This window comes from Monosiga brevicollis, genomic scaffold, assembly GCF_000002865.3.
Source record: "Monosiga brevicollis MX1 MONBRscaffold_11 genomic scaffold, whole genome shotgun sequence".
In the NCBI taxonomy this organism is placed as follows: Eukaryota; class Choanoflagellata; order Craspedida; family Salpingoecidae; genus Monosiga; species Monosiga brevicollis.
The window spans coordinates 509,537-532,291 of record NW_001865048.1 but is presented as its reverse complement, the minus strand read 5'-3'; the positions used below and the strand labels follow the sequence as shown (position 1 = coordinate 532,291).

Sequence of the window (22,755 nt, the reverse complement as noted above, 5' to 3'; positions counted from 1 at the left end):
TTTTTTTCTTCTTCTTCTTCTTTCTTTTTTTCTTTCTTTTCTTTCTTTGCTGAGATGCTTTAGCGAAAGTACTCATCGACGGTGTCGGTTTCGCGGACGCCAAATGTGTAAGGAGCTTGACTCTGAGGGGGATTGACATACATGATATCCGCCTGCGCGAGGATTGCGAAAGCACGTCAAAATTTGCAGGGTCAAGACTCGGTATTATGGGGGGTCGAGGCTTTGGAGCAATGATCAAACTCATACCTGCTTGGCACGTTTGGGCGCAGGTGCTGCACGGTCACTTGCATTGGGACCACTGGTGTCATGAGTGCTGCCAGGTGCGGCGACAATGCTAGTGGCTTGAGATTCAGGCTGCGTAGATGGTTGCTCTTCGTCAGACCCATTGCCCTTATCCACTACCAGGAATGCCTTGATGCTACCAGCATTCCCACGCAAGTAAAGGCAGTATTGTGTGCGCTGATTGTCGATCGGTTGGGGTTCCGGAACGGTCATGGTAGCACCACGTTCCGCACGAATGGCAAAGTGGGTCTGGTCTTGCAGGCCCTTGGCTTTACAAATGTCTCGGTAGGGTAGGGCCTTGAGCTTGGGGTCTTCGACTTCGTCCACGGCATTGCGCAGTCGATCCTGCATCACGTGGGTCAAGCGCTCAAGGGACTGTATTTCTGCATCCAAGCTCGCAATCTCCTCTTGGACGGCCCGGGTTTGGGCGTTGCTCGAGGATGAGTCGGAGGAAGGATCATGCCTGTCACACGCGTTCATGAGGAATTGACCAGTTGGGGTGAGGCTTGCACGAAGAAGAACAAGGTGCGCGGAGTGTGTGTGTGGTGAAATGTCCAGAAATGATAACACATGGTCTGCAATTAGTGCGATAGGGTGCGAGGAGGGAAACGTCAAGCTTACCGCCAGCGAACGACGTTCTTGTTGGTCTTTTCAACGAGGCCAACACCCTCGAGAACGTTGGTAATATCATAGATGCGGCGCTTTTGGCGCATATCAAGCTTTTCAGCCGCGTCTTTGAGGTCCAGGCTGCCGCCCGGTGTGTTTTGCAATAGATCGATAAATCTGGTCGTGAGGAGGTGCAGGGACTTTTCAGAGCGCGGTGCTCGGTCCCGACTTGTGGTGGTGGATGGTGTTGCAGCTGGTTGGTGTGGCGTGGTCATGGCGCTGTAGACGTCGGAATAGTCGTGAGCAAGTGGTGTGATATCATTGACGCCACGCCCCGGAGTTAGCGTCAGGTGCGCATGGGGAGGCATGGGTTGAGTGCCCAGGGGCGGCGCGTAACCCAGGGGTGTCGCATTGGCGTGGGGCATGGTGTAGGGGCTGGTCAGGGGTGCGGCACCAGCATGAGGCAAACTGTTTCCACGCGGCGTCAAATCTGGACGGGCACGTGAAGCGGCTGCGGGGTCGTAGTAGACTCCGGAAGCTGGTCCAGGTGCACAGGTGAGGGCTGCGCTTGCCAAGGACTGTGGCGGTGCGCCTTGTGATGGGCCAACAGGCATGAAGGGCACGGGTACGGACTGGTCCGTGGGTGGAATTTCAGACGAGGCCATGATCAGATCAGGGGTGCTCCGAGGGGACCAATCGAGCGAGCTGCAGGAGGCAAGGTTCCGAAGGGAGAAGGGGAGAGGGGCCGCCAGGGCTCGATAAGATCGACTCGCGTTGCTCCTGACACATGGCAAAGGGTACCAGCGTAGCATTTGAGTTTCGGCATTTCAGAAAGGGGAAAAAAAACGTGGTCAGATGACCAAGCAAAAGGGAGGGTGAGCTGCCTCGGGCGCTGTCAAAGGCTGCATGCAGAAAGGTGATCAAAGCAGTGTCATACCAAAAAAGGGCGGGAGAATGTGCCCCTCACAGCAGCAGGGTCTTATTAATATCAGTGATATCAAGAAGATGTGGCTTGGATGAGCACCATCAAATGACCGAGGCTGCCATTTGAAGGTCTGCGGATCGCACTGTGTGAAGAAACGAAGCGAAGAGCTGTTGAATGCTATTTCCCCACAGCTGGCGTTGTCTACGTTTCCGAGAGTTTTGGCGGGAAAACGACCCAGTTGATTGTATCGGCTTTGATTGGAAAGTCCCTGTAAAATAATACTCAAAACTAAACTCCCGCCATTTGCTACCAAATGTCAGCATCCCGGTCTCGGGTGTTGTAACGGTCATCTGACATTTGAACAAGCAAAAACTCGACAAAATGGCGAGCGGCGGTGGAGCGGCAGCTTCGGCTTCGGCTTCGGCTTCGGCTTCGGCTTTGACTGCGGAGCAAGAGGCCGTCTTTGAGCAGATCGCGCATGAGCAAGGGGACTCCGATCAGGAGGACGAGGTGGATGAGGAGGCAGAGCAAGAAGTTGATCTGAGCAAGCATGTCGACGAGGCGACGTGGCAAGCCTTCAAGGCCGTGCGTCGAGACTCGCTCAAGGGCGTCAATGAGGGCATCGCAGAGCGCCTGAGCGGAATCCTGGAAGTTGCGTAAGTTTGTGCGGCTGAGTGTTGTCTGATTATTCCGTGTCGAAGTGAGCTCTTGGCGCATGAGCCCAATACTCAAGGATACATCTTGCCGTGCGACACCCACAGCGGCAGCCAAGTCGGCGATGCTCATCCCGAACTGGCCGAGATGTATTACTACTATGCGATCAGTCTTTTGGATGAGTGCATGTGAGTGACAGCTATCGCGCCTGCTGCTGGTGGTATTGCCGGCTCGTCTCCGCGTGGCTGAGCACCACCCCAAATCCAAGGGATCCCAAAGCTAGTTTGGGCTAAATGCTCATGCTGCGAGCTGCTTCATAGGAACCAAGCTGCAAACTCAGCAGGCCTAGGCAACATTGACGATGCGCTGCAGGTCAGGCCACAAATGGCCGCTGTTACGCTCTAGTACCCGTTGCTCACCGTGTGGGCTTTGGGCGTGGCCAACACTATCTAGGGCGATGAGGAGGTGGAAGAGGACATGGCCACGGCCATTGACTGTCTTCAACTCAGTGCTGCTCTCTTTGGACATGAGATGCATGATGGCAAGGCCGCAGCCAAGAAGATGCGCATTGATGCTCTTTTTCGCATTGGCAAGCTGCTTATGGAGGCTGGTGATTACGAAGCCTCGGCCGTTGAACTTGGTCCGTGGGCTTCATTCCAATGCATCAACTTTTTTTTTTTTTTTGATCACCTCGCCGATGAAGGTTGCACCCATGAGTGTTCCTCATGTATTTCCCCCCACCCAATGTCTCCATCTGTAGCGGCAGTAGCTGAACTGTGTGCAGATGATGGTTCGAACCCCGACGCCAGCTATGAGTATGCCAAAAGGTGCGCGCGTGTCAAAGGCGTGAGAGGCTTTGAACAACGTTGGTGAGGGTAGAGTAGCCAAGAAAGCAGCTCACCTCCTTCTGGGCTAAATGCTGTAGGCTGGAACAGCTGAGTGGTGTGCAGACGGCAGCCAAGCAGTTTGATGAGGCCCGTGACACCCTGAAGACAGCCATTGGCCTACTGTCACGCGTTGCCAGTATGTATTGCGCTGCGCTTGTGCTGACGTGCTAACGAGGGCGCCTGGTGAGTCCTTCCAAGCCCGTCACCCCCTGATTAAGCACCTTGGTTGGAATGGCTACAGATGACAAGCCCGACAACGAGGCGCAGCTACGCCAACTGCTTAAGTCCTTGACGCAGCGTCATGATGAGATTGACGCGTTGAAAGTACGTTCAGGGGCCTTTGTGCAGAAACTCCTACACGGTATTTCCTCAAACCTGATATCCCGCTCGGTAACGCGACGTCACATGATGCGTGTGATGCCTGCAGCGGATACAAAAAGAAGGCACATCGGAGCAGCAGCAAGCGGGGTTTGATGCCCCCTCGGCACAGGGCACTGCGCGCGATGTAACGGCCACGGTGCGTTTGTGTCCACGCGTGGACCTGAAAGTCTGGGAAAAACGGGCACGGCTGATTGAATGACCGACTGACCGACCGACTGACTGGCCACGATCCGTGGGCTACTGTGTTGTAGTTGGTCAAGCGTAAAAAGTCCAGTTCGGCAACCTCAGTGGAGCCCAAGCGCAGCAAGTCGGATGCGAGCTGAGGAGGATCTGACCACCTTGAGTTGAAGCCTCTTTGAGGCACGCTTTCGTACATCGCTGCGCTCTAGCCCATCAGTGCGAACGCGTAGAAGTAGAAGCCTGGTGGGATAGCTGGTCTTGCACCAATGCAAGTTTGCTCCGGCCCTCAAGGTGGCGAGTGTGGCCGAGGCGCATGCTGCCGGGCAGCACGTGGTGTTTCAGCCTCGCCTGGGACCCGCTAACACGCATACACACGGTCTGCCGCCTTCTGTGGTTGGCTTGCTCTTGAACATGCAGTGTGATTTGTAACAAAGCCTTCATCAAGAGACATGTGGTTGTGTTGGTGTCGTTTTTGTTTTTGTTTTTCGCTTTTTTTTTGTTTTGCATGGTTTGCTTGCTTTGTGTTGTGTTCATTCCCTGGGCCTTCGCCTGTTGCCATGTTTGACACTGGCACTGCCTTCGAGAGGAGAAAAGACATCAGGAATCGAGAAGTGAAGAAGAAAAATGGAAGAGCAGAGCAGTGATCTGCACAATGTAGGTTAGCCACCAGGTGTGTCAAGAGAGCTGACTATGAGGCAAGCAGGATTAAAGGGGCCAGGGCAGCCAGCAATTGAAAGAGTTTAATCCTGAAATTGGTTTGGTTGCAAAAGAAACGCAGTCTCTGGCAACAAACGGAGGGCACATGATGAAAAAAAATCATTGAACCAATGGGAAGGGCATGACGCCCGACGCAACGCGGGTAGGGTCGTGAGCGTGTCACAGAGACGCAAAAAATCGACAAGGGTGAGGAAACAATTTAGAAACAGGAAACAAGGTGCAAATCAAGCACAGAAGAGTGTATCAAAGGACGTGTCTCAAGAGTGTTCTAGTGATGGGGCTCCTCAGGAATGTGGTGCTCGACCATGCCCTGAAGACAAGAACAAAACGAAGGCGGCACATGGATGAGAAAGCAATGGATGAGCATGGACGGGCGATGGAGCAGCTGATGAGTCCATGGAGATGTACAGCGTTGGTGTGTCGGTGTATAGGTACGAGTCACGCGACAGAACAGCACTAAACGCGGAAGTGAGCTGCCAACTGACCAAAAGGTGGGGCAGGTCGTGCTTGGCACGCCACAAGATCCAGAACCACATGACGGCACCCATGGCCGTACCGGTGATTGAGTGCCTAGAGAAGCCAGGACGGGACGAGAAGTGATGCATGAAATGGCATCGATACGGCTTTGACAAGGAAGAAGAAGGATGCGAAACAACACGGAGAGGCCGCATGCGCACTCATGACGTGCACCCGAAATAGCTACAGCAGGCGAAGAGGGAGAGCAATGAGGAGCTTACACGGGAGCAACGTGGCCCGGGCCAATCTCAGTCTGATACTTGGTGGGGAAGCCGCCACCGGAACCAAAGCGAACGCTTTGGCGCATGGGCGCGCGGGCGCGCAGCGCGGAGCGCGCCTAAAAGTAAAGCACAGGCCGATAATTCATGTGAACGCGCACCGGTTTTTGACTCCCAACACACGAAATAATAATAGTGCTACAAGCATGCCCCAAGGCCCTATGTCATGGCCCGTCCCCGAAGCCACGCTTTGGCATTGGCGGTCATGCTCTCAATGCGCGCTGGGCCCCTTTTTGCGTGCAGCCAACGAGCCCCTCGCCCATCTCTTGTGCGAGAGATTGATGGTCCAGAATTGGCGAAAATCGCCGACCAAAACCGCGATTCTCTTTATCTACCCCTTCCTCTCCAAAGTTTTACCACGTTCACACCGCTCATCGCCCTCTGGTTCCCATGCTCGAAGCGGCTGCCCTTTTCCTGGAACGTGAAGCAGCCAGCCAGCAACACGTACCACTTGCTGACTCAGGCCCAACATCTTGACGGCTGCTGGTGCTGGAGCTGATAAAAATGATCCCTATGATCACGATGATCTCTCAAACTCTGCCATTCGTCACACTTCCGCAGAGCCTCTGCAGCTGAATTTATGCTCTTTTGTATTCTGGCTTTCTCTCTCTTTGGCTTTCGCTCCCTCTTTTTTTTTGGCTTTCGCTCTCTCTCTCTCTCTCTAAACCAATTCATTAAATTTTCTCTCTCTCTCAAGCTTCTCTCTGCTCTCTGTTGTCAGAAAAAAGGAGTCAGAAACGTGAAGTGCCCCAATGTGGACGGCTGTACCGGTGACGGACCCAGGGGTAGCCAGCGGCAAGACGACGGCCAAGCCCGTGCATACCGACGGCATGGTGCGCCGAACTCCGCTCATCTTTGGGCTGGCTCTCTTACTCATCTCCCTGGTCGTGTTTATGCGCCGAAGCGAGGATCGCGTGATCCACGCGCCAGCCCCGACAGGTAAGCCTTGAGCAGCGCCCCATCATGATCAAGGTGTCGAGTGACGGAAAGCTGTGCTCAGATCGAGGCAGAGGCAGCCCGATTTGGGACCCACCGCCACCACCCGCCTTTGTTGTTTTTTTGAATGCTACTGACTTTGAAATCGCTCCACGTTGGCACAGTGGCCCGCCCGGAAGCAGTCCCAGCTTCGGTGGCTGCAGCCAGCACGACGAGGCCTGTTCTGCATCGACCCGCCTCATGCTCAACCATTTGCCCCAAGAGTGTAGCGCCCGGCTCCTGTCCAGTTTTGGAAATGGAGCAACTGGTACCAGATGAAGCAGCAGGCTGCTGTCATCGCCACTGCACGCCCATCGGAAGCTGCCCGGAGCAGTTCATCCTCGAGTTTGAAACTACCAAGGTCTGTGCTCCTCATCTCCATAAGCACTAGTGACTTGGTCTCCGCCCTGGCTGGTGACCGATGACACTTTGTTTGGGATTATAGGGCGCTTTCCGGGCTCGATTCACCAAGGCTTGGGCACCGTTGGGTGTGCAACGCATCTGGGAAATGTACAAGGTATGACCAGCCTGTTCGGCCTAGCCTTGGCGTGCATGATCGGATTATGGGTTTGGAATGCACGGAGATGGAAAAAAAAACATCTGAAATTGTACTCATGCCTCGCCGTTCTCCCCGGGCCTGATTGCTCTTCTTGGCGGGTTTGAACGCGATACAGAGCAACTTTTTTGATGGGAGCACGACCGGCGGCATTGCTTTTTTCCGTGTCTTGCCGGGCTTTGTGGTGCAGTTTGGGATCCATGGAGATCCCGCCATCTCGAAGCAGTGGCGTGCGCAATCCATCCAAGACGATCCACCCAAGGAGTCGAACCGCCGAGGCACCCTGGCATTTGCTGCCGCAGGTATGGACCTTGCACCGGCCCTACTTTTTTTTTTTTTTTTTTGGACAGACTGCTTTGCCTCGACCCAGACTTGTGCGCTCAAAGCTCCCCGCGCCCCTCATGGTTCGCCCCTCGAATGCTTGGGGCACACTGCTTGACGCAGGGCCTAACACACGAACAACGCAGCTTTTCATCAATTACGGCAACAACGCCGCATTGGATAAGCAGGGCTTTGCGACGCTTGGCGAGGTCTGCTTGAGTTTGTCTTCCACTTGAAGCCCTGCATGACTAGCAGAGGCCAGCTCATGGAGATGCTTTTGGATGACGCTGCTGCTGTTGTGCTGTTGTGTTGTGCTGTGTGATAGGTGATTGAGGGCATGGACAATGTCGTGCAGCACATCAACGCCGAGTACCGTGAGAAGCCCAATCAGGGGTTGATTCAGGCCAAGGGCAACCCCTACCTCAAGAGCACTTTTCCTAAGCTCGACTACATTGTGGCAGCGCGCCACATTGAAGAGGACCATTAGCCTGCTGGCAATCATGATTCGATAACCGAATTGACACGTTGTGAGTATTATCACTCTTAGACCAGGACGTTGCGAGCCAAGGTCGCAGAGCTCCAGAGCTCCTTCCATTGACCTTGCCATGTGTAGGTGCTATGTGTGTGTGTGTGCGTGTGTGTGTGACGAAAACGGAAGGAAAGATGTTAATACAAGTCCAGATTTAAATTTCAGATAAAAGAGCTCGATCACGACACGACGCGCGAGAAAAAGGGTTGAGGCAACAGGGTGGTTGGACAACATCATCAGATTCTCGGGCAAACGTCGTCAACACACAAAAACCAAAGCATGAAGAACATGGGAGTAAATGCTTCTAGTTCATGCCAGGCTGGGAGGTCACCGAACGGGTCTTGTCGACCGTGTTGATGGTGCGCGGGGGAGCCGGGGCCTTCATGGCGCTCGACACGGCGAACGAGTCGACGCCAACCTTCGACTCGCCGGTACCCTTCTGGAACTCAAGCTGAGTGTGCTTGGAGTCGGGCACGCTCATGGCGTGCGCGATCGACGAGGAACCGGCATCAATGGTGGGGGCATGAGCCTGGCCGGGGTTGTAGCGGAGGGACTGAGCCTGAGAGGCGTTCTTGGCGTTCTCTGCAAAGCAAGGAAAGATGTTACAAAACGGTGGGAAAAAAAGGTGAGCATTGGCACTGCATCATCAGGCAATAAAAGAGAACGGAAGCAAGCTCGACGGGTGGTTCGTCGAGCAAGCAATGTTAACAATAACAAGGAAGGCACCACACCACCAGCCCCTGCCCGAGTATCATGCACACAAAGGGTGGGCAGGACCTTGCTTTGCTTTGATCTCGTTCTTGCCACGAAAAACAAAAACAAAACGCCCTTCCTCCAACACACACGAGACAAGCAAGAGAGCGTGACCAGAGCTCAAAAGCTCATCTCAATCTCAATCTCAATCTCAATCCTAAAGCCTTGCCCGTGTCTGTACAAGCAGCGGGCTCTCGTGTGTGTTGCGGAGCGAGTGTGTGCGCAGAGAGAAGGCACAGAGCCACCAAAGACAGAAAGAAACCCCGCCCACCAAAACGCGCTCGCGGTCGCGCGCGGCAGTGCGACGCCTTCCCTCTCGAAACACAGGCACAAGCACAGATACATCTCAAACGGTCGCGGGCAAACGATACAACTCACTCATGGCAGTGGCGGTGGCCATGTCGATGGCACCGGAGCCTCCGGGCTTGACTTCCCACTTCTTAGGAGCAGACATGATGGCGGTAGATCTGGGGGAGGAGGGGAAAAGGACAAGCGACGGAACGAAGACGCGAAGAAGAGGCCGAAACGGTAATTGCCAGCTGGGGCGTGGTGCCGTTCACAACCTTTGGCACCCAGTCGTGTTTCAAGCCAGAAGGGAAGGGGAGGGGGAAGGGGCGGGAGGGGGGCGGATCAGTGGGTGAAGCTGTTGCGCTATGTTGTGATCACAGTGGGTGTGCCACGACGACAACACTAAGCTAGTATCAGCTTAAGGGGGGCGGGGCTTACTGTGGTGACTTGGTGGAACTGGCTTAGGGGTGTGTAACTGCCAGCAACAGGCAATAGCTGCGACTGTTGCCTGTTGCTTGGTTGACGCTGTGGTTGATAATGTTCTTTTGTTATGTTGTGGCTCAGCTGTGATCGTCAGCATTCACAGGGTGAGTGTTGCGGTAAAGGGCCCCTTGTGGATGTGTGTGTGTGTGTGTGTGGATTCGAGTGGAAGGGGGAGGGTGGGGTTCAAGAAGCACCAAGAAGCACCAAGAAGCAAGCACCAAGAGCGATAGAGACAAAAGAAATCGCAAAGGAGGGGCCAATAACAGCCAAGGCTTGAGTTTCGTGGGAACAAGGCGAGCCCGAAGCTGAGAGCCAGTCGCCTTGGCGCCGCTCGCGCAAAGGGGTAAGGAAAGGAAGGCTGCCACAGTGATTTTTTGAATAGTTTTAGAAAGGAATTTCCCATGTTGGAACAAGTTGAGTCGCTGTGGATGGGTTCTGGGACACTTTCTCACGCGCATGCAGGTTCACTTTCGGTTCGACTTTGGTTCATCCATTGAGTCTCCCCGCTCCCAAAGGGACAAGGAGACTTGAGATACAGCCCGAGTCTCCGCAGAGACTGGAACTTTGCAATCTGCTGACAAAAGGTGTTGTCAACCAGGGGATGGATCGCTCTACTGCGGACTTGAAACATCCATCCTTCCAGTCCGAAGATCGGGAAGAGGATCTGGAGAATGGAAGGACAGCGGTTCAGGCCCATGGTCAAGGCAAGGCATAGAAAAAACAATCATGACCTTCCCCTTCTCTCTCCTCTCTTAATCATCCTCTCTCTCCTCTCAAACTCTCTCTCTCCTCTCAAACTCTCCCTCAAACTCTCAAACTCAAACTCTCAAACTCAAACCCTCAAACTCAAACCCTCCTCTCAGATCCTCTTGTGTGTGTGTGTGTGTGTGAGTGTGTGTGTGTGTGTTGAGTGTGTGAGTGTGTGTGTGTGTTGAGTGTGTGTGTGTGTGTGTGTGTGTGTGTGTGTGTGTGTGTGTGTGTGTGTGTGTGTGTGTGTGTGTGTGTGTGTGTGTGTGTGTGTGTGTGTCATTTTGGCGCTGAAAGGGGGGGAACCAGCTCGGCATCATCTCCGCTCGCTTCTCTGCTCTTTGACTTGCTGCCTCTTCTCCTTCTCCTTCTTCCTCTTCTTCTCCTTTGGTCTTTTTTTTTTTCGATCTGGCGCTGGGGCGGTAACCATGCCTTCGGCCACGCTTCGACCGCCGGGCCATCGACCCCGGGCGGTACAGCCCGAACCGGATGTCAACGCTCGTCGCCAAGCTCAACAGAATCAAGAACAGGGGCCAAGTCGCGATCATGAAGAGCCCCTGCTGCATGATCGGGAGCAGTCGGTACCTGATGAGCACAACGGGTAGGTGAGCTCGTCATGACTTGAGGCCGGCTCGTCCAAGGCTGGGTCGGGCCGGGCCATGACGCACCCGCCCGCTCACGCCATGCGCCTTTGCAATCATGCAGCTCAGCCAGCTCGAGCACGCGACGTGTCAAGGAAGAAGAGCTGCAGAGCATGTGGAAGAGCTTCATGGTCGAGCCCAGCCCTCGTTCCCTTTGGGACATTCTCTTTCGCCCCAAGCCCGTCGAGATTTATGATCGCCTTGACCGCGTACGCATGCCGCACCGATCCTTGGGCTTGATCGGCAGGGTCCCCTACAAACTTGACAACGCACCACACTCATCCCACCTCTCCATTGCCTGTTGATCAAATGCCCAGGTGCTCAGCAACGATGCCATCATCGAGCCAGTGTCCCGCCTGACGCAGTGCGTGCCTCCCATACTGGCGCCGTCTTCGCCTGCCAGTTGCACCATTGCCTTGTCTCGCTCCCTCTCAATTCATCTGCACCGCCGCTGTCGCCTGGCCCCACCCTCCCCCCTCTACGCCACTAGACTGCGCACTTGGGTCTGGCGCTGGCAGCGCAACCCCGCTGCCATTCTTCTCGTCTTTGTAATGGCCACTTTTGCCATCGCTGGCCTTTCCACCGGTCTTTTTGCCGCCGCCGAGTGTAACGTCGATACCACGGCGTCCCGCACCTTCTTCCTACTGCTCCTCCAAGCCTGCAGCCTGCATCCCGCCATCTCCGCCGTCAATAATGCCGAAGCCGCCCATCAGTCTGACCTCTGCCTTTTCCTTGGCACCCTCTCCAGCCTAGGCAGCTTCGTTGCCTTGGTAGGCCCGTTGGTCCCCACACCCACCAATCTATTCCGTGCAACCCTCACACCAGCACATTACCTCGCACCGCTCGACTCATCCTGTCTTTGGTTTGTTTGTTTTTTTTGTTTTTTGTGTGTGTTTTCACCGTTGCCCCCTCTGCTTGTTGTCGTGTGACTCCCACGCCCACAGGTGCTCTTTGTGATCTATTTGTATCGCTGGATCTGTCAGCCCCTCAACGGGATCCGCTTCAGCCGTGTCGTGACCACTGTCACTCGCGACGGCCGCCCCAACATGCAATTCCGCATTGTCAACAAATTCGGCCACCTCCTCACCGATGTCACCGTCAGTTTGTGCCACGCAGCTCCTCGCCCCCGCAACACCACACATGCAGGGCAACACATCTACAGCAAAGGCCATCCGCCCCCGAGATTGTTGGCCAGAGAGGATGTGATCAGTCGATGCTATCGACCTAGTCACCTCTAACATCCTTTCTCGCCTTTGTGGTTTTTACACAATACGGTTGTTTTTGTTTTTGTTTTTTGTTTTTGTTTTTTTTTTTGTTTTTTTTTTGTTACCTCACAACGCATCATCGTTCCCCTAGGTGCGCGCCACCTATTGTCACCCCGTTACCACTGCTGAGGATGAGCGTCATTGGCAGATTGACGACGTGAAATTTGAGGGTCCCATGGTCCTCAAGTTTCCCGGTACCTATACGCACTACATGGACATTCAGTCACCGCTCTTTCCCAACTGGGCACGCCAACTTCCCCACCAAGGTCATCACCTGGTCATGCATTTGCTTCTGGTTTTTGTCCTCTCGCTGAGCTGCGTTCAGTCTCAAGCTTGATTGACGTGTAGGCTTGCTCTTTATCAATGTGCGCGCTTACGACCCGCGCCGTCACGAAGAGGTCTGATGTCAATGCTTGCTTGAACACGGCATGCACACACTCCGCCTCGTACCCCCTAGCTGCGTGGCACCGCCCGCCTGACGGTGCGCTCAGACTTGAGCAATTTGCCCGCATTCTCACCCCACCGCCCTGTTCCATTCTTAATCAAACCCGCTGCAGACATGTGCGGTCAAGGCATACCAGCTCCCCGAAAGCTGTGCCCCCAACCAGCGCTTTGACGGCATTGTTCTGCGCTGTGCGTGTGGCGTTTTGTCGTGTCTACCTTCTTGACTCAAATTTCCGAGCCCGGCGACTTGTCATCTCACCTGTGTCCATTCCTCATCTGTGCCAATGCCTGTTCGCAATTGCCTGACAACATGACCATACGTCCGACGACTGTGCGCAGCCTTTGAGGAAGCCATCAATGAGACCAACTATCGCATTGCCAATAACCTGGCCAATTTCAAGTCAGTCTCACCAGGCTTTGTTTGTTTGTATTTGTTTGGCATGATCGGCATGTACCCAGCCATTTCCTTCCCTTCCTCGGGCGCTTGGCCACTTTCTCAATGGTGGGCATGGATGGCATGGTGGTGCATCAAACTCACTGGTTTTGGGCGGGCTTGGGCTTGACAGCAAATGGTCTCCAAACGCACTCTCCAAGGCCATTGAAGACACTATTCTGCGCTCCCAAGAGATGGACCGGGAGTTTGCAGATCAGTACGTCAATCCCAGGTCGCATGTGGCGCGCCTTAATGTACCTCCCATCGCAATCTACCTCACGCGCGTTCGGTCGTTGCAGAATCAACATGCGATGCTATCAGCAACTGCGCGATGCTGTGGATGAGATTAATCGCCAATTTGATCCTGATGCGGACAACCGGAACGATGCATCCAACCTATCGCAGCCCACCGGCCTCGACTTGCCCCGCCCTGCGAGCCGGAATGATATTGGAACAACCGACCCCACTCGGCTGCGCACCCTCAGCTTACATGAGTGCTAGCATCTCTAGTCTGTGTGAAGATAAATGAAGATAAAATGTGTCTTCTCGCGTCTTCTCATCTCGCGCGCTCTTGTGAGTGTATGCCGCGGCTGAGCCGCATACCTGCCTTCCCCTTTGGGGAAGCTCATTCGTCCCACCCCATGTACATGCGTATACCTGTCTCAGGTCTCGAATGACCCACCAATCAATTATTCCTTTGCAAGCTGAAGCGTTCAATCTCCTCACGCAACGCCCAACATGACTCGTCTGCTCCTCAAGACTTTGGTCAGCTGGCCGTCTTGAGTAGCGGTGCCAAGGAATTTCAACACCCTCGCCAAAGCCACTGAGTGACTACGTTCACAGCTCGCCATTCAAAACTCTAGGCAACATCGAACCCATACACAATCTGCTCTCGGCTGCGATAATCGCGCCTTGAGGCTGATGCAATGACACAAAGCACGCACCCACCCACCCACCTACACACACACACACACACACACACACACACACACACACACACACTATGATATGGAATTCCTCATTCGTGGCCTGTGCTTACAGACGCTGGCAAGCAAGCAAGCCGTCACCCGCCCTGGTAGACCTCGAAAAAATCAGGCTTCCGACTGGGCAGGAGGGACGGGCGCGGTGGCTTCCATTCGCGTGTCGACCTGAGGCTTATAAGCGGCATTTCGCGAGCGCATGAAAAACAACAAACCAAGGGTCCCGACAAGACCACCAAAAATCAAGCCGCCAAACAAGGTGCCCACAATCTACCCATGCATCCATGTGCAACCAAAAGGCATGAGGCTAGAGCGGCATACAAGAGAGTAGGAGGAGGCTCGCTCGAGTGAAGGCCACATGCATTTCATACCGCGCCAGTCTGGTTATTTTTGTTGCACGAGCCCGAAGAGCCGCTCGGGGCGTTTGTCGTTGTGTTTTCCGAGTTTGGCGCCCAGCACTGCGTGCGAGGAAAGTTGATGGCATCAGCCTCAGCACAGTCCGCCTGACACGGGAGCTCAAAGAAGCTGGCCTCAAAGCCAAAGTCATGAATGCCAACGCGAAATGTCACATAGTCGTGTGTATGGACAAAGGACTGGTTCCTAAGTTTCGCCAACATTCGTCAACAAGCAGTGCCATGGCGGTGAGTCAGATTCATCATCGGGAGCCAATGGTCCAATGTTCGGTATTGTTACCCAGCTCGACTCAACTTGCCCACCCTGCTGCAGAGTAGCAACTGACCCGAAATCGCCGCGCACTTCAAGGCGGACGGGAAGAGATTTGATGTTTTCATTGTGTCCGGCTTGGGGTGTGACCCATTCAGGGTGGGAAAAGTACCAGCTGAGGTAGAGTTCGTGAGTGAAGCTGCCTCGCGTAAACGTCAGAGTACTGTGCCACTGGTTACAGAGGATGCCGCGGATTGTGCTGTTGCCAATGTAAGTCTCGTTGTAGGTACGGCCAAATTCAAAAAAGTCCGAGGTGCGCCCGATACCATGACCTGTGTGGTGTGCCGAGCAGAGTTCATAGCCCCGAGGGCACATCGTGAGACCGCTCAACAATTCGAGAGCTCTTTGGCATGTCATGTACCAACTTGTCGGTAGCTGTGCCGCGTTAAAGCCACCGACTTGATCCATGGACGTACCATCACCTCCAAAAGGCAAGAAGACATGTGCATCGTCAATGGCGCCAGCATGACAGCTGTCATGTGAGAAGAAGACGTACTGATCCCTTTCGAAACACAACACACATATCATGAGGCGTGCGCATCTGCATGCCGGCCAACCAAGTGATTCCAACACCATAGTCTCTCGCCCAACGTCACCGTTGACAAGCTCTTGTACCCGGCAAGCGTCTGAGCGCAAGCAAGGGCATGCGCGTGAACTGACAAGTCATAGCGATAGATGGCAGAGACGTGGCTACCAGTGCCGTTTCGACCCATGAAGCTATCCAAGCGGCCCCAATTGTTGGGTTCATCCACCCATTCGTACGAATAGATGGTGGTACCGTGGTCGGAGAAGCTGGCAGCTACAGTGGCAGTGAAGGTGTCGGGCAGCTCGGGCAGGGCCACCCAGCGCCCGTGGTACGGAGTTGGATCACGGCACACGTCTGGAAAGTGCTCGCCCATGGGTCCTCGGCCGCATTGGGCATCACAGTGTAGCTTGAAGACATCCTCGATCTCGAAAACGGGGTGGTGGATCTCGCTGTGAAAGAAGTCAAAGTAGTCGTACATGTGGTGAAACTCGGTCACGTTTCCGCTGCTGCAGGGCCCGCCACGTGCGAAAAAAAAATGTAAGGATACAATGAAAAGACAAGAAAGAAATGAGTGCGCGTGCATGCTGAACGCCGAATCAGCAAGCTGATGGACCAAATTGGTCGAGCAGACTGTGGAGAAGAGACTGACTCGGCATGCGTAAAATTGCCCTTGACGATCATGCGGATCGGAATCGGCTCGGGAGATCCAACCAGAGACCACGAAGGGTCGTTGAAGAACCAGTGTATATCCATGAGGCTTGAACCAAACTCGTCACTGTGATTGACCATACTGAGAGATATATGAAATAGAAGTGAGACCAGGTGTCACCGAAACGAAGATCTCGGCTTGCTATGCTGAGTGTCAACGGCAGCCTTCAAAGTGCACTTTTAGCCTTGGCTCGCACCTGTGCCATGCATCACACCGAACACCACGAATATAAAAGACGCCCTCGTAGGTCTCGTTGAATTGCCGACCAAATTCGAAAAAGTCCCATACAGTACCGATGCGTGCATCCTGTGACCCGTTGACAATGCCGTGGCCCCCAAAGGGTAGGAAGCGCTCATCCTCAATGGCTTCAACATGGCAGTCATGCTCATTGACCACCACGGCCGTGAGATCAAGATCATAACGATAAATCAAGTCCAGTTCACCCCCGGGGATATGACGCATGCGATCCTCAAATCGGAACATGGATTGACGAGCCCGATTGCCGGGCCCGTCATACCTGTGATGCACCTGGATGAGGTCGAGCGGGGTAGAAGCAGGAGATCAAAGACAAACAAACAGTTGTGGGCAAGAAAAACGTCATCGCACCACTCATGCATGTACATGGTGCTGTTGCGCTCCAGGACATTGATTTCCACGCGAGTAGTAAAAGTCCAAGGGAGCAAGGGCAGGCTGGGGTCATGGATTGCCAGAAACGAGCACAAATGTGTGTTGAGTTAGCATTCGATCTCGCTGGGTTGGGCATGGGCCTGGTCACGAGGATGGCACGAATACGAATGACATACTCTTTGGCCGGATCGTAGGTGCAGATACCCCGCCCCACGCTAAAAGCGGTAGTTCCGCCGCAGGTGAGACTGGTGTTGTCGTTGCAGACAATATCACACGCTATGCATGGGGATGGAGCGTGGGGCCATTCCAATCAAAAACGAATGAGAGACAGTGCACCCAGTGAATCTGCTATCCGATGAACGGAAACGAGCTTTGGATGCTTCGGCGCACCTGTACTGGTTGCTGATGAGTTGACAACGTGCTCCTCAACACACCAACAATCTGTGCCGTTACGAACGGCACCCAGATGTCCGTGACCCATACACAAGAGCGAACATTCATCAAGTCTGGATGGCAGGCAGGTGTCAACGGCAGGCACAGGTGAGGTGGAATGGAGGGGCTGCAGGTGCGCGAATGCTCTTTGCTTCGGCCTGTGGATAACTCGGTAGTGGGCCTGATGCCCGAGCTGAGATCCGAACACCCCACGCTGGTATCTAGCCAAAGGCATGACGCACCCCACGACAGGCATAGTCTCGTGAGAATGGGTGTTCTCAAGGTCCTATGGGCACAAGGTCAGAAGCGCATGAGCGGAGAATAGGTCGACCATGTTGCCTCAACAGCCTGAGCAGGAAACGGACCAAGTCGAAGCAGCCGACATCTGGAAGGTCGTTTGCCAGAGGGCGGTCGTTTCCAAAAGCCGCCGCCGTGGACGTCAAGGAGTTGGTCATCAATGGCAGGCCATGTGAGTGGGCCAGAAGATAACCCGGTGTGTTGGGGGGGCCTCACGCCAGGCCATGGATTACGCGGCAGCGAGTGCCTCGAGTGAAACGGTCAGAGGCCGAGATCAAAGGACGTACATTGGGAAAGTTGGCAATCGGCTTGAACGCCAACGATGAGCAGGGCAAGCATCAAAGCCCAGCGCACCGTGGCACGGGCTGCCATGGTTGCCATCGCTGAGGGAAGCTCCCAAGCAATGCCGTCCAGCTCTGTATGGGGTGGACGAGGGAGGGCTGCACACGATGATCCAAAGATGAAAACTGCTCAGGCTCGCCAGCCTGTGGTGGTGGGTCCGGTGAGAGGTGCAGTGGATGACGGAGAGGGAGAGGGAGAGGGAGAGAGAGAGAAAGAAAGAAAGAGAGGGAGAGGAGAAGCAAAATATAAGGGACATGCCATGACGTGCGATTAAATTCATCATCGGCTTGTTCTGATACGTGTCGGTGGCGATGGTGGGGAGTGGGGCCGTCGCACTTGCTGCTTTTGCGTGCAGCTCCGAGAATCACAAGCGGGTGGCACGCGGAAGCAATGTCGTCGTTGGTCTTGTGGTTGTTGTTACTGTTACTGTTGTTGTTGTTGTAGAGGAGTCATGGCGGCCTTTCGGATTGGGACAAGTTGGCGGTCGTGGGCAAGATGATCCAGCGTTCAAGACCCGAAGGCCGTCGACTGAGCAGCGTCGCCCTTTGACAGATTGATGGAATCAGCGCTGTGTTATTCCATAGATCTGGAGAGCTATGTATGGGTGGTACCGTCGCTCTGTGCCTGTCTTGTGCGTGTCTCGCTGCTGGTGCGACGGTCGATGCAACGGGTCTGCTCGGCGATGGCGCGAGGAAGAAGCGGAGTCAGTCACGTACATGAATGGGTTGTGGGTGTGGAATTGGTCAAAAATGGGACAAACGGAGGCGGCTCTGGTGGTATGGAGCTCCTGGCTGCTGAGACCGTTCCCGAGTCTCATGAGTTGTGTCCGGGCATGGGATCTGGTTCGTTTGTGGCCCCCGCCGCCAGCAGCGATGGAGGTCAGTCAGCCCGACCCGACACTCTCCTGCTGCCATTCTCCGAGACCAAGACAGCAAAGACAGCGACAGAGAGAGAGAGAGAGAGACGCGATGCGTGGCACGGACATTGTGTGGGGGTTTGGGTGACGAAATTGGAGGAATCCCCATCCACTTAGGATGATGATGTGTGCAGCTGCCATCATCGAACCGGCCATGATCTAGAAAGCTGCCAGATGTCAGATGTCAGATGCCAGATGTCAGCAAGTAACGGCACTGCTTTTGACGCTCTCTCGTCTTCCAACCTCTCTCTCTCTCTCTCTCTCTCTCTCTTTTGCGCTCACTCGTTCGACCAGTTCGACCATCTCGCTGCTCGGCATCTGGCGTCGCTGGGACCTTCCTGGCTCCCTCTGTCTCTCTGTTGCGCTGTTCTTCCGGTTGTGTGCACTTTGGGTCCAGACGGCAGGATGGCGTGGGTTCATGAGGGACGATCCATCTCGTTTCCGGATTGCCGGCGTCTCAACCTGCCAGATGAATTGCCGGCGACCTCGTCCTCTCAGTCGCTCCTCCTCTTTGATTTTGATCGTGATGGGCACAACGAACTTGCCTTTATTCACCCCACCGGCCGCCTTTTCATTTACAAGGACTTTGCCCTGCAAGCCTCCATCACCCTCGGTCCCAACCTCTGCTGCCTCTGTGCCGGGCCCCTCCTTGCTCCCGATGACTGGGTAAGCCAATCTCCTTGCAACGCACCTTGACCACAGCCACAGCCTCTGCTTCACTTCTTTTCGTTTTCTTTCTCCCTTGACATTCCCCTGACCTGCCTTCCCTGCCTTCCCCTGCCTCCCCCTGCCTCTCCCTGCTTCTGAATGCCAACCCTATCCCCCACCCCATCGCACTTGCTTTGTGCTAGCCCACCATCGTCATCTTCAGTGAACATGGTCAAGTCTACCTCGTGCGCGTCGAGCTCACAGCCGACAGTCCCAGCTCTATCCAGCTTGTGGTACGTGCCACCCCATCCCTTCATCCCTGACACACCACGTGGGATGCGTGGCTGACCCGCACAACCTCCCTCACACAACCATTTTTTAAACTTCGACGCCCCCACTCGACGGCAGCTACAAGAGACAATTCAGCTTCATGTCAACGTGCGCGTGGCACGCCTCACTCGAGGCATGACTGCCTCTTTCATGGTACGCCCAAGTCAAGCCCAGACGGGACTCACCCATATCCCAAGCCTATCACGCATGCGTGCTTGGCACAAACGTGGCTCACCCTGTTCACCCATGACCGTCAACATGCCCCAATCTCCTCTCCATGGCATTGATCTTTAGAGCTTGATCGTGACTCGCTCCGACCGCGTTCTCGAAATCTTCTCCATCTTTCCTGCCCAGGCCGTGGCATCATTCGCAGGTCGGCCACCTCCAAATTGTTCCTTGACGCCATAATCAGCCCACAGTCAAGCGCCAATCCAGCTCCATCTGCCCCTGCGCCTCCGGGTTTCCTTCTCATTTGATGCGGTCTTGGATTCGATTTGCTTGCGCACACACCACACAGGACAACACATTTATGCAGGGCGCACCCTTGCGTTGATTATGCAGTACAGTGCGGCTTATGATTCCCAGGTGCGCTTACCCATGCCCCATACCGCCACGCCTGCGCACTGGCAGCGGCATACGGCCACTCTCGATGGCATCGAAACGGGAGATGCCGGTCACTCAACGCGTGCCCAATCTTTCGATAGATTGGCAACATCACAGCTACCAGCATTCATCACGAGATGGATATCCTCGCCTTGATCAAAGCCAACGGCCAGCTCATCTCCCTCTCCAATTCCTACCAGCAAGACGCCGTCTCGGTCAGTCTGCCACATAGCCAAGCGATCCCTTGGCCCCCGCATGATCCCAACCATCTGATTTGCTGGCCACGACAAGCGCTTGGGCACCTGGTCTCATCCCGTGTCTTGTGCCGCCACCCTTCTTGGCCTCTTGTCGCACTCCGAAAGGTGTTTCGTTCCGTCCTACAACGCTCGGCCTGTGATATTGCTGCCTCTGACGAGGGACAAAGCCCACTCCTCATCACCACGACGGACGGCAGCTGCGTTGCCTTTGATCTACAGCAGATGCGTTGCATTTGGGAAGTGCAAGTCTACTATCCCATCTTCCAGAGCGCTGTTGTCCGTCACCCCGCCTATCCCCACGCCACCCTTGAGGAAGATCTGTTCAACCTCACGCTTACGAGTGAGCCAGACGTGGTGACCACCGAATCGGTCGCAACCTCCAGCCCAGACGACACGGCTTCAACACCCTCCGCTTCCTCCACCCCCACCACCACATCCAATGCCGCTCTCATGACCAGCCCGCCCGAATGGCTCATGATCGCATGTGCATGGGACGGTACCACCATCATCTTTGATCGTGAGCAACGTCGCGTCCAGTATGCGCTCTATGACGAAGTCTGTGCTTTTACCGCCGGTCGCTACGGCCAGGATGATCGCACATACCTGGTCCATGCTTGCTTTGCTGAGGGGATCAAGCTGACCGACATCTCCAACATCCCTCCCCTCAACATCACGACCTGGCGCGAATGCATGGACGACGCGACGCCCGAGTCCCTCTCCGAGCTGCCCACCACAGCCTTTGAAGCTTTTCGCCGCCTTTACACGTAAACCAAAAAGTAGCTGCTTTAAGAGAACGTTTTAAATAATAAAAGTACAGGAACACCCAGGTTTCCAAATTCACATGTTAATTGAAATGCAACCTAGGAGGCCCCCGCGCTCGCAGAGCGTCAGAACTCAAAACACCAGAGCTCTCATTTTAATCCCACGTCTCATATACCTTGACCATCTGTATCTACGAATGAAGAACCTACAAGCCACGGCAGACGCGAGCAAGTTGAGTCGTGATCACGGCCTTGAGTGTGTGTGTGCCTCAAGCCGACAGCACAACTGACCTTCCACGGGCACGGGTTCCTGTAACGCAGCGGGCGCTGTTATGCCCCCTTGTAGCAGTGCCCGTGCCTCGAGATGATCTGCAGCCGAGTAACGGCTTAGCCTACGTCACCACCGCGTGAATTCAGCCATCTAGGACCAAAGGCCCGCCTGTCGTGCAGCACCGGCCTAGCCACGAACGTACGAGATTGAGTAGCTTGCATCTTCCTCTGGTGCGGTGTATAGGTCACGATCGGCCTGTCGCAAGCACTCCTCCACCTGCACACGCACACACGCACACACACGAGCGCAAACGCACACAGGTACACACGCACGCATGTCAGTTTGCTGCTACTTTTCAGGTTGGTTGCGCTTTTCGTGCCTCAAAAGAAGGAGCACAAAGAACATAGATCACCGACCTTGAGCTGAAATCCGACAGGGTCTTGGAGATATTGCTCAGCCAGCTTTGGCTGACATGCACTGGCCAGCTGTGGGTATGAATGGGAACCGGATGAGATAGAAGATCGGCACAGGCGCACGCATCCACAAGTACAGAGCCGCCTCAACACGCACAAATTCGGCTGGATCGATGAGGCATTGCTTCAGACTACTCAAATAATCGTGCAGAGTGTGTTGAAGAGGGAGATGCAGTTGGTTCTCCTCGTCCACATGAGTGTGATACATGTTGGACAGAAAATGGACCGTCTAACAACAGCAAAAACGGTCTGCGGTGAGTCGGCTCAACAGTCCTACAGTCGGGAGCACATTGCAGGCGACAATACCAGAGGCAAGGGCTTTGGCGTCGCCCCATCTGCACCGGCATGGCCGGCTTGAAGGAAGGTCAAACGAAACTTGAGACACGCCCGCCCATAGAGGCCCTCTTTTGGAAACACCATGCCTGACCAGACTGGAGGAGCGACAAGATGCGGCACCGGTCAGCCAGCAGACAGCGCCACATCCGTATAGAAGCAAGGCAAGACTTACTCCGCTCGTCATCTGTGGGCTTGAGGTACACGCCTGTCACGGGCTTCCTCTGCAGATATGACCTGGGTGTAATGCAGCAAAGGTCGCGCGCCAACAAGCTGCCTTCGTGAGCCATCACCCCCAAGGAGCACCAACATTCAGGCAGCCCGCAAAAGCCCCTTTCATCTCTCGCCCAACACCCGCACACACCCGCACACACACAAGAAAAAAAACCCCCTGTAGCCACTCACAGCTGCGCTAACATCTGATACCGACTCAGGGATGATTCAAAGCCCGGCGCCCATGTCGATGATGCTTCCGACTCCACGGCCGCCATCCTGACATGCGAACACGAACAACAACACTTCGTGTTTCAACAAGAAAATCTCTCTCTCTTTCTCAAACCGACCAAACCAATTCATTTTCTCTCTCTCTCTCTCTCTCTCTGTCTCTGTCTCTGTCTCTCTCTCTCTCTCTCTCTCTCTCTCTCTCTCTCTCTCTCTCTCTCTCTC

The 22,755-nt window shown here is 54.6% G+C and overlaps 8 protein-coding genes across 8 annotated transcripts in view; 4 read left to right on the top strand and 4 right to left on the bottom strand.

Annotated features, from left to right (window-relative positions):
- Window positions 1-59: 59 nt before the first annotated feature.
- MONBRDRAFT_8506 (uncharacterized protein) lies at window positions 60-1,553 on the bottom strand (the record flags this gene model as incomplete). The annotated part of the gene is made up of 3 exons (XM_001746020.1): window positions 60-152; window positions 247-745; window positions 904-1,553. 3 exons carry the CDS (start codon window positions 1,551-1,553, stop codon window positions 60-62), a joined length of 1,242 nt encoding a protein of 413 aa, XP_001746072.1.
- Window positions 1,554-2,209: 656 nt separating this feature from the next.
- MONBRDRAFT_32547 (uncharacterized protein) lies at window positions 2,210-4,535 on the top strand. The gene is made up of 7 exons (XM_001746166.1): window positions 2,210-2,387; window positions 3,062-3,107; window positions 3,228-3,294; window positions 3,393-3,490; window positions 3,596-3,678; window positions 3,782-3,871; window positions 3,987-4,535. Exons 1-7 carry the CDS (start codon window positions 2,364-2,366, stop codon window positions 4,056-4,058), a joined length of 480 nt encoding a protein of 159 aa, XP_001746218.1. The 5' UTR covers window positions 2,210-2,363; the 3' UTR covers window positions 4,059-4,535.
- A 1,643-nt stretch (window positions 4,536-6,178) lies between these two features.
- On the top strand, window positions 6,179-7,765 carry MONBRDRAFT_8504 (uncharacterized protein; the record flags this gene model as incomplete). Its single annotated transcript, XM_001746165.1, has 5 exons — window positions 6,179-6,365; window positions 6,650-6,762; window positions 6,847-6,918; window positions 7,308-7,487; window positions 7,604-7,765. The coding sequence occupies 5 exons, from the start codon at window positions 6,179-6,181 to the stop codon at window positions 7,763-7,765; spliced, it is 714 nt and encodes a 237-aa protein (XP_001746217.1).
- A 184-nt stretch (window positions 7,766-7,949) lies between these two features.
- On the bottom strand, window positions 7,950-9,437 carry MONBRDRAFT_32545 (uncharacterized protein). The gene is made up of 3 exons (XM_001746019.1): window positions 9,287-9,437; window positions 8,939-9,123; window positions 7,950-8,389 (listed from the first exon to the last, which is right to left on the bottom strand). Exons 2-3 carry the CDS (start codon window positions 9,012-9,014, stop codon window positions 8,112-8,114), a joined length of 354 nt encoding a protein of 117 aa, XP_001746071.1. The 5' UTR covers window positions 9,015-9,123; window positions 9,287-9,437; the 3' UTR covers window positions 7,950-8,111.
- Window positions 9,438-10,506: 1,069 nt separating this feature from the next.
- On the top strand, window positions 10,507-13,362 carry MONBRDRAFT_25718 (uncharacterized protein; the record flags this gene model as incomplete). Its single annotated transcript, XM_001746164.1, has 10 exons — window positions 10,507-10,679; window positions 10,784-10,928; window positions 11,037-11,489; window positions 11,664-11,816; window positions 12,076-12,250; window positions 12,333-12,382; window positions 12,542-12,617; window positions 12,768-12,828; window positions 12,995-13,078; window positions 13,161-13,362. The coding sequence occupies 10 exons, from the start codon at window positions 10,507-10,509 to the stop codon at window positions 13,360-13,362; spliced, it is 1,572 nt and encodes a 523-aa protein (XP_001746216.1).
- Window positions 13,363-13,817: 455 nt separating this feature from the next.
- Window positions 13,818-17,527, bottom strand: MONBRDRAFT_25717 (uncharacterized protein; the record flags this gene model as incomplete). The annotated part of the gene is made up of 11 exons (XM_001746018.1): window positions 13,818-13,862; window positions 14,213-14,441; window positions 14,581-14,836; window positions 14,981-15,105; window positions 15,225-15,593; window positions 15,740-15,880; window positions 16,014-16,316; window positions 16,406-16,489; window positions 16,603-16,702; window positions 16,817-16,867; window positions 17,443-17,527. The coding sequence occupies 11 exons, from the start codon at window positions 17,525-17,527 to the stop codon at window positions 13,818-13,820; spliced, it is 1,788 nt and encodes a 595-aa protein (XP_001746070.1).
- A 748-nt stretch (window positions 17,528-18,275) lies between these two features.
- MONBRDRAFT_25716 (uncharacterized protein) lies at window positions 18,276-21,019 on the top strand (the record flags this gene model as incomplete). The annotated part of the gene is made up of 9 exons (XM_001746163.1): window positions 18,276-18,375; window positions 18,577-18,706; window positions 18,818-19,079; window positions 19,265-19,354; window positions 19,470-19,544; window positions 19,686-19,764; window positions 19,927-19,976; window positions 20,096-20,209; window positions 20,357-21,019. The coding sequence occupies 9 exons, from the start codon at window positions 18,276-18,278 to the stop codon at window positions 21,017-21,019; spliced, it is 1,563 nt and encodes a 520-aa protein (XP_001746215.1).
- Window positions 21,020-21,736: 717 nt separating this feature from the next.
- The window catches only part of MONBRDRAFT_8499 (uncharacterized protein), a gene marked incomplete at both ends in the record, with an annotated part of 3,228 nt that continues 2,209 nt past the window's right edge, over window positions 21,737-22,755 (bottom strand). Inside the window, 2 exons of the mRNA XM_001746017.1 lie at window positions 21,737-21,768; window positions 22,265-22,326. Of these exons, the coding sequence (XP_001746069.1) occupies window positions 21,737-21,768; window positions 22,265-22,326 (94 nt within the window). The remainder of the gene's footprint in view (window positions 21,769-22,264; window positions 22,327-22,755) is intronic.

What these genes read in the sequence shown, in the direction of transcription:
- MONBRDRAFT_32547 (XM_001746166.1), top strand. Translation starts at nt 2,364, where the DNA reads ATGTCGACGAGGCGACGTGGCAAG. An exon ending in AGCTATGAGTATGCCAAAAG is followed by an intron (nt 3,295 to 3,392) that starts GTGCGCGCGTGT and finishes TAAATGCTGTAG; the next exon opens with GCTGGAACAGCTGAGTGGTG. An exon ending in CCTACTGTCACGCGTTGCCA is followed by an intron (nt 3,491 to 3,595) that starts GTATGTATTGCG and finishes GAATGGCTACAG; the next exon opens with ATGACAAGCCCGACAACGAG.
- MONBRDRAFT_32545 (XM_001746019.1), bottom strand. Translation starts at nt 9,014, where the DNA reads ATGTCTGCTCCTAAGAAGTGGGAAGTCAAGCCCGGAGGCTCCGGTGCC. An exon ending in GGCCACCGCCACTGCCATGA is followed by an intron (nt 8,390 to 8,938) that starts GTGAGTTGTATC and finishes CTTGCTTTGCAG; the next exon opens with AGAACGCCAAGAACGCCTCT.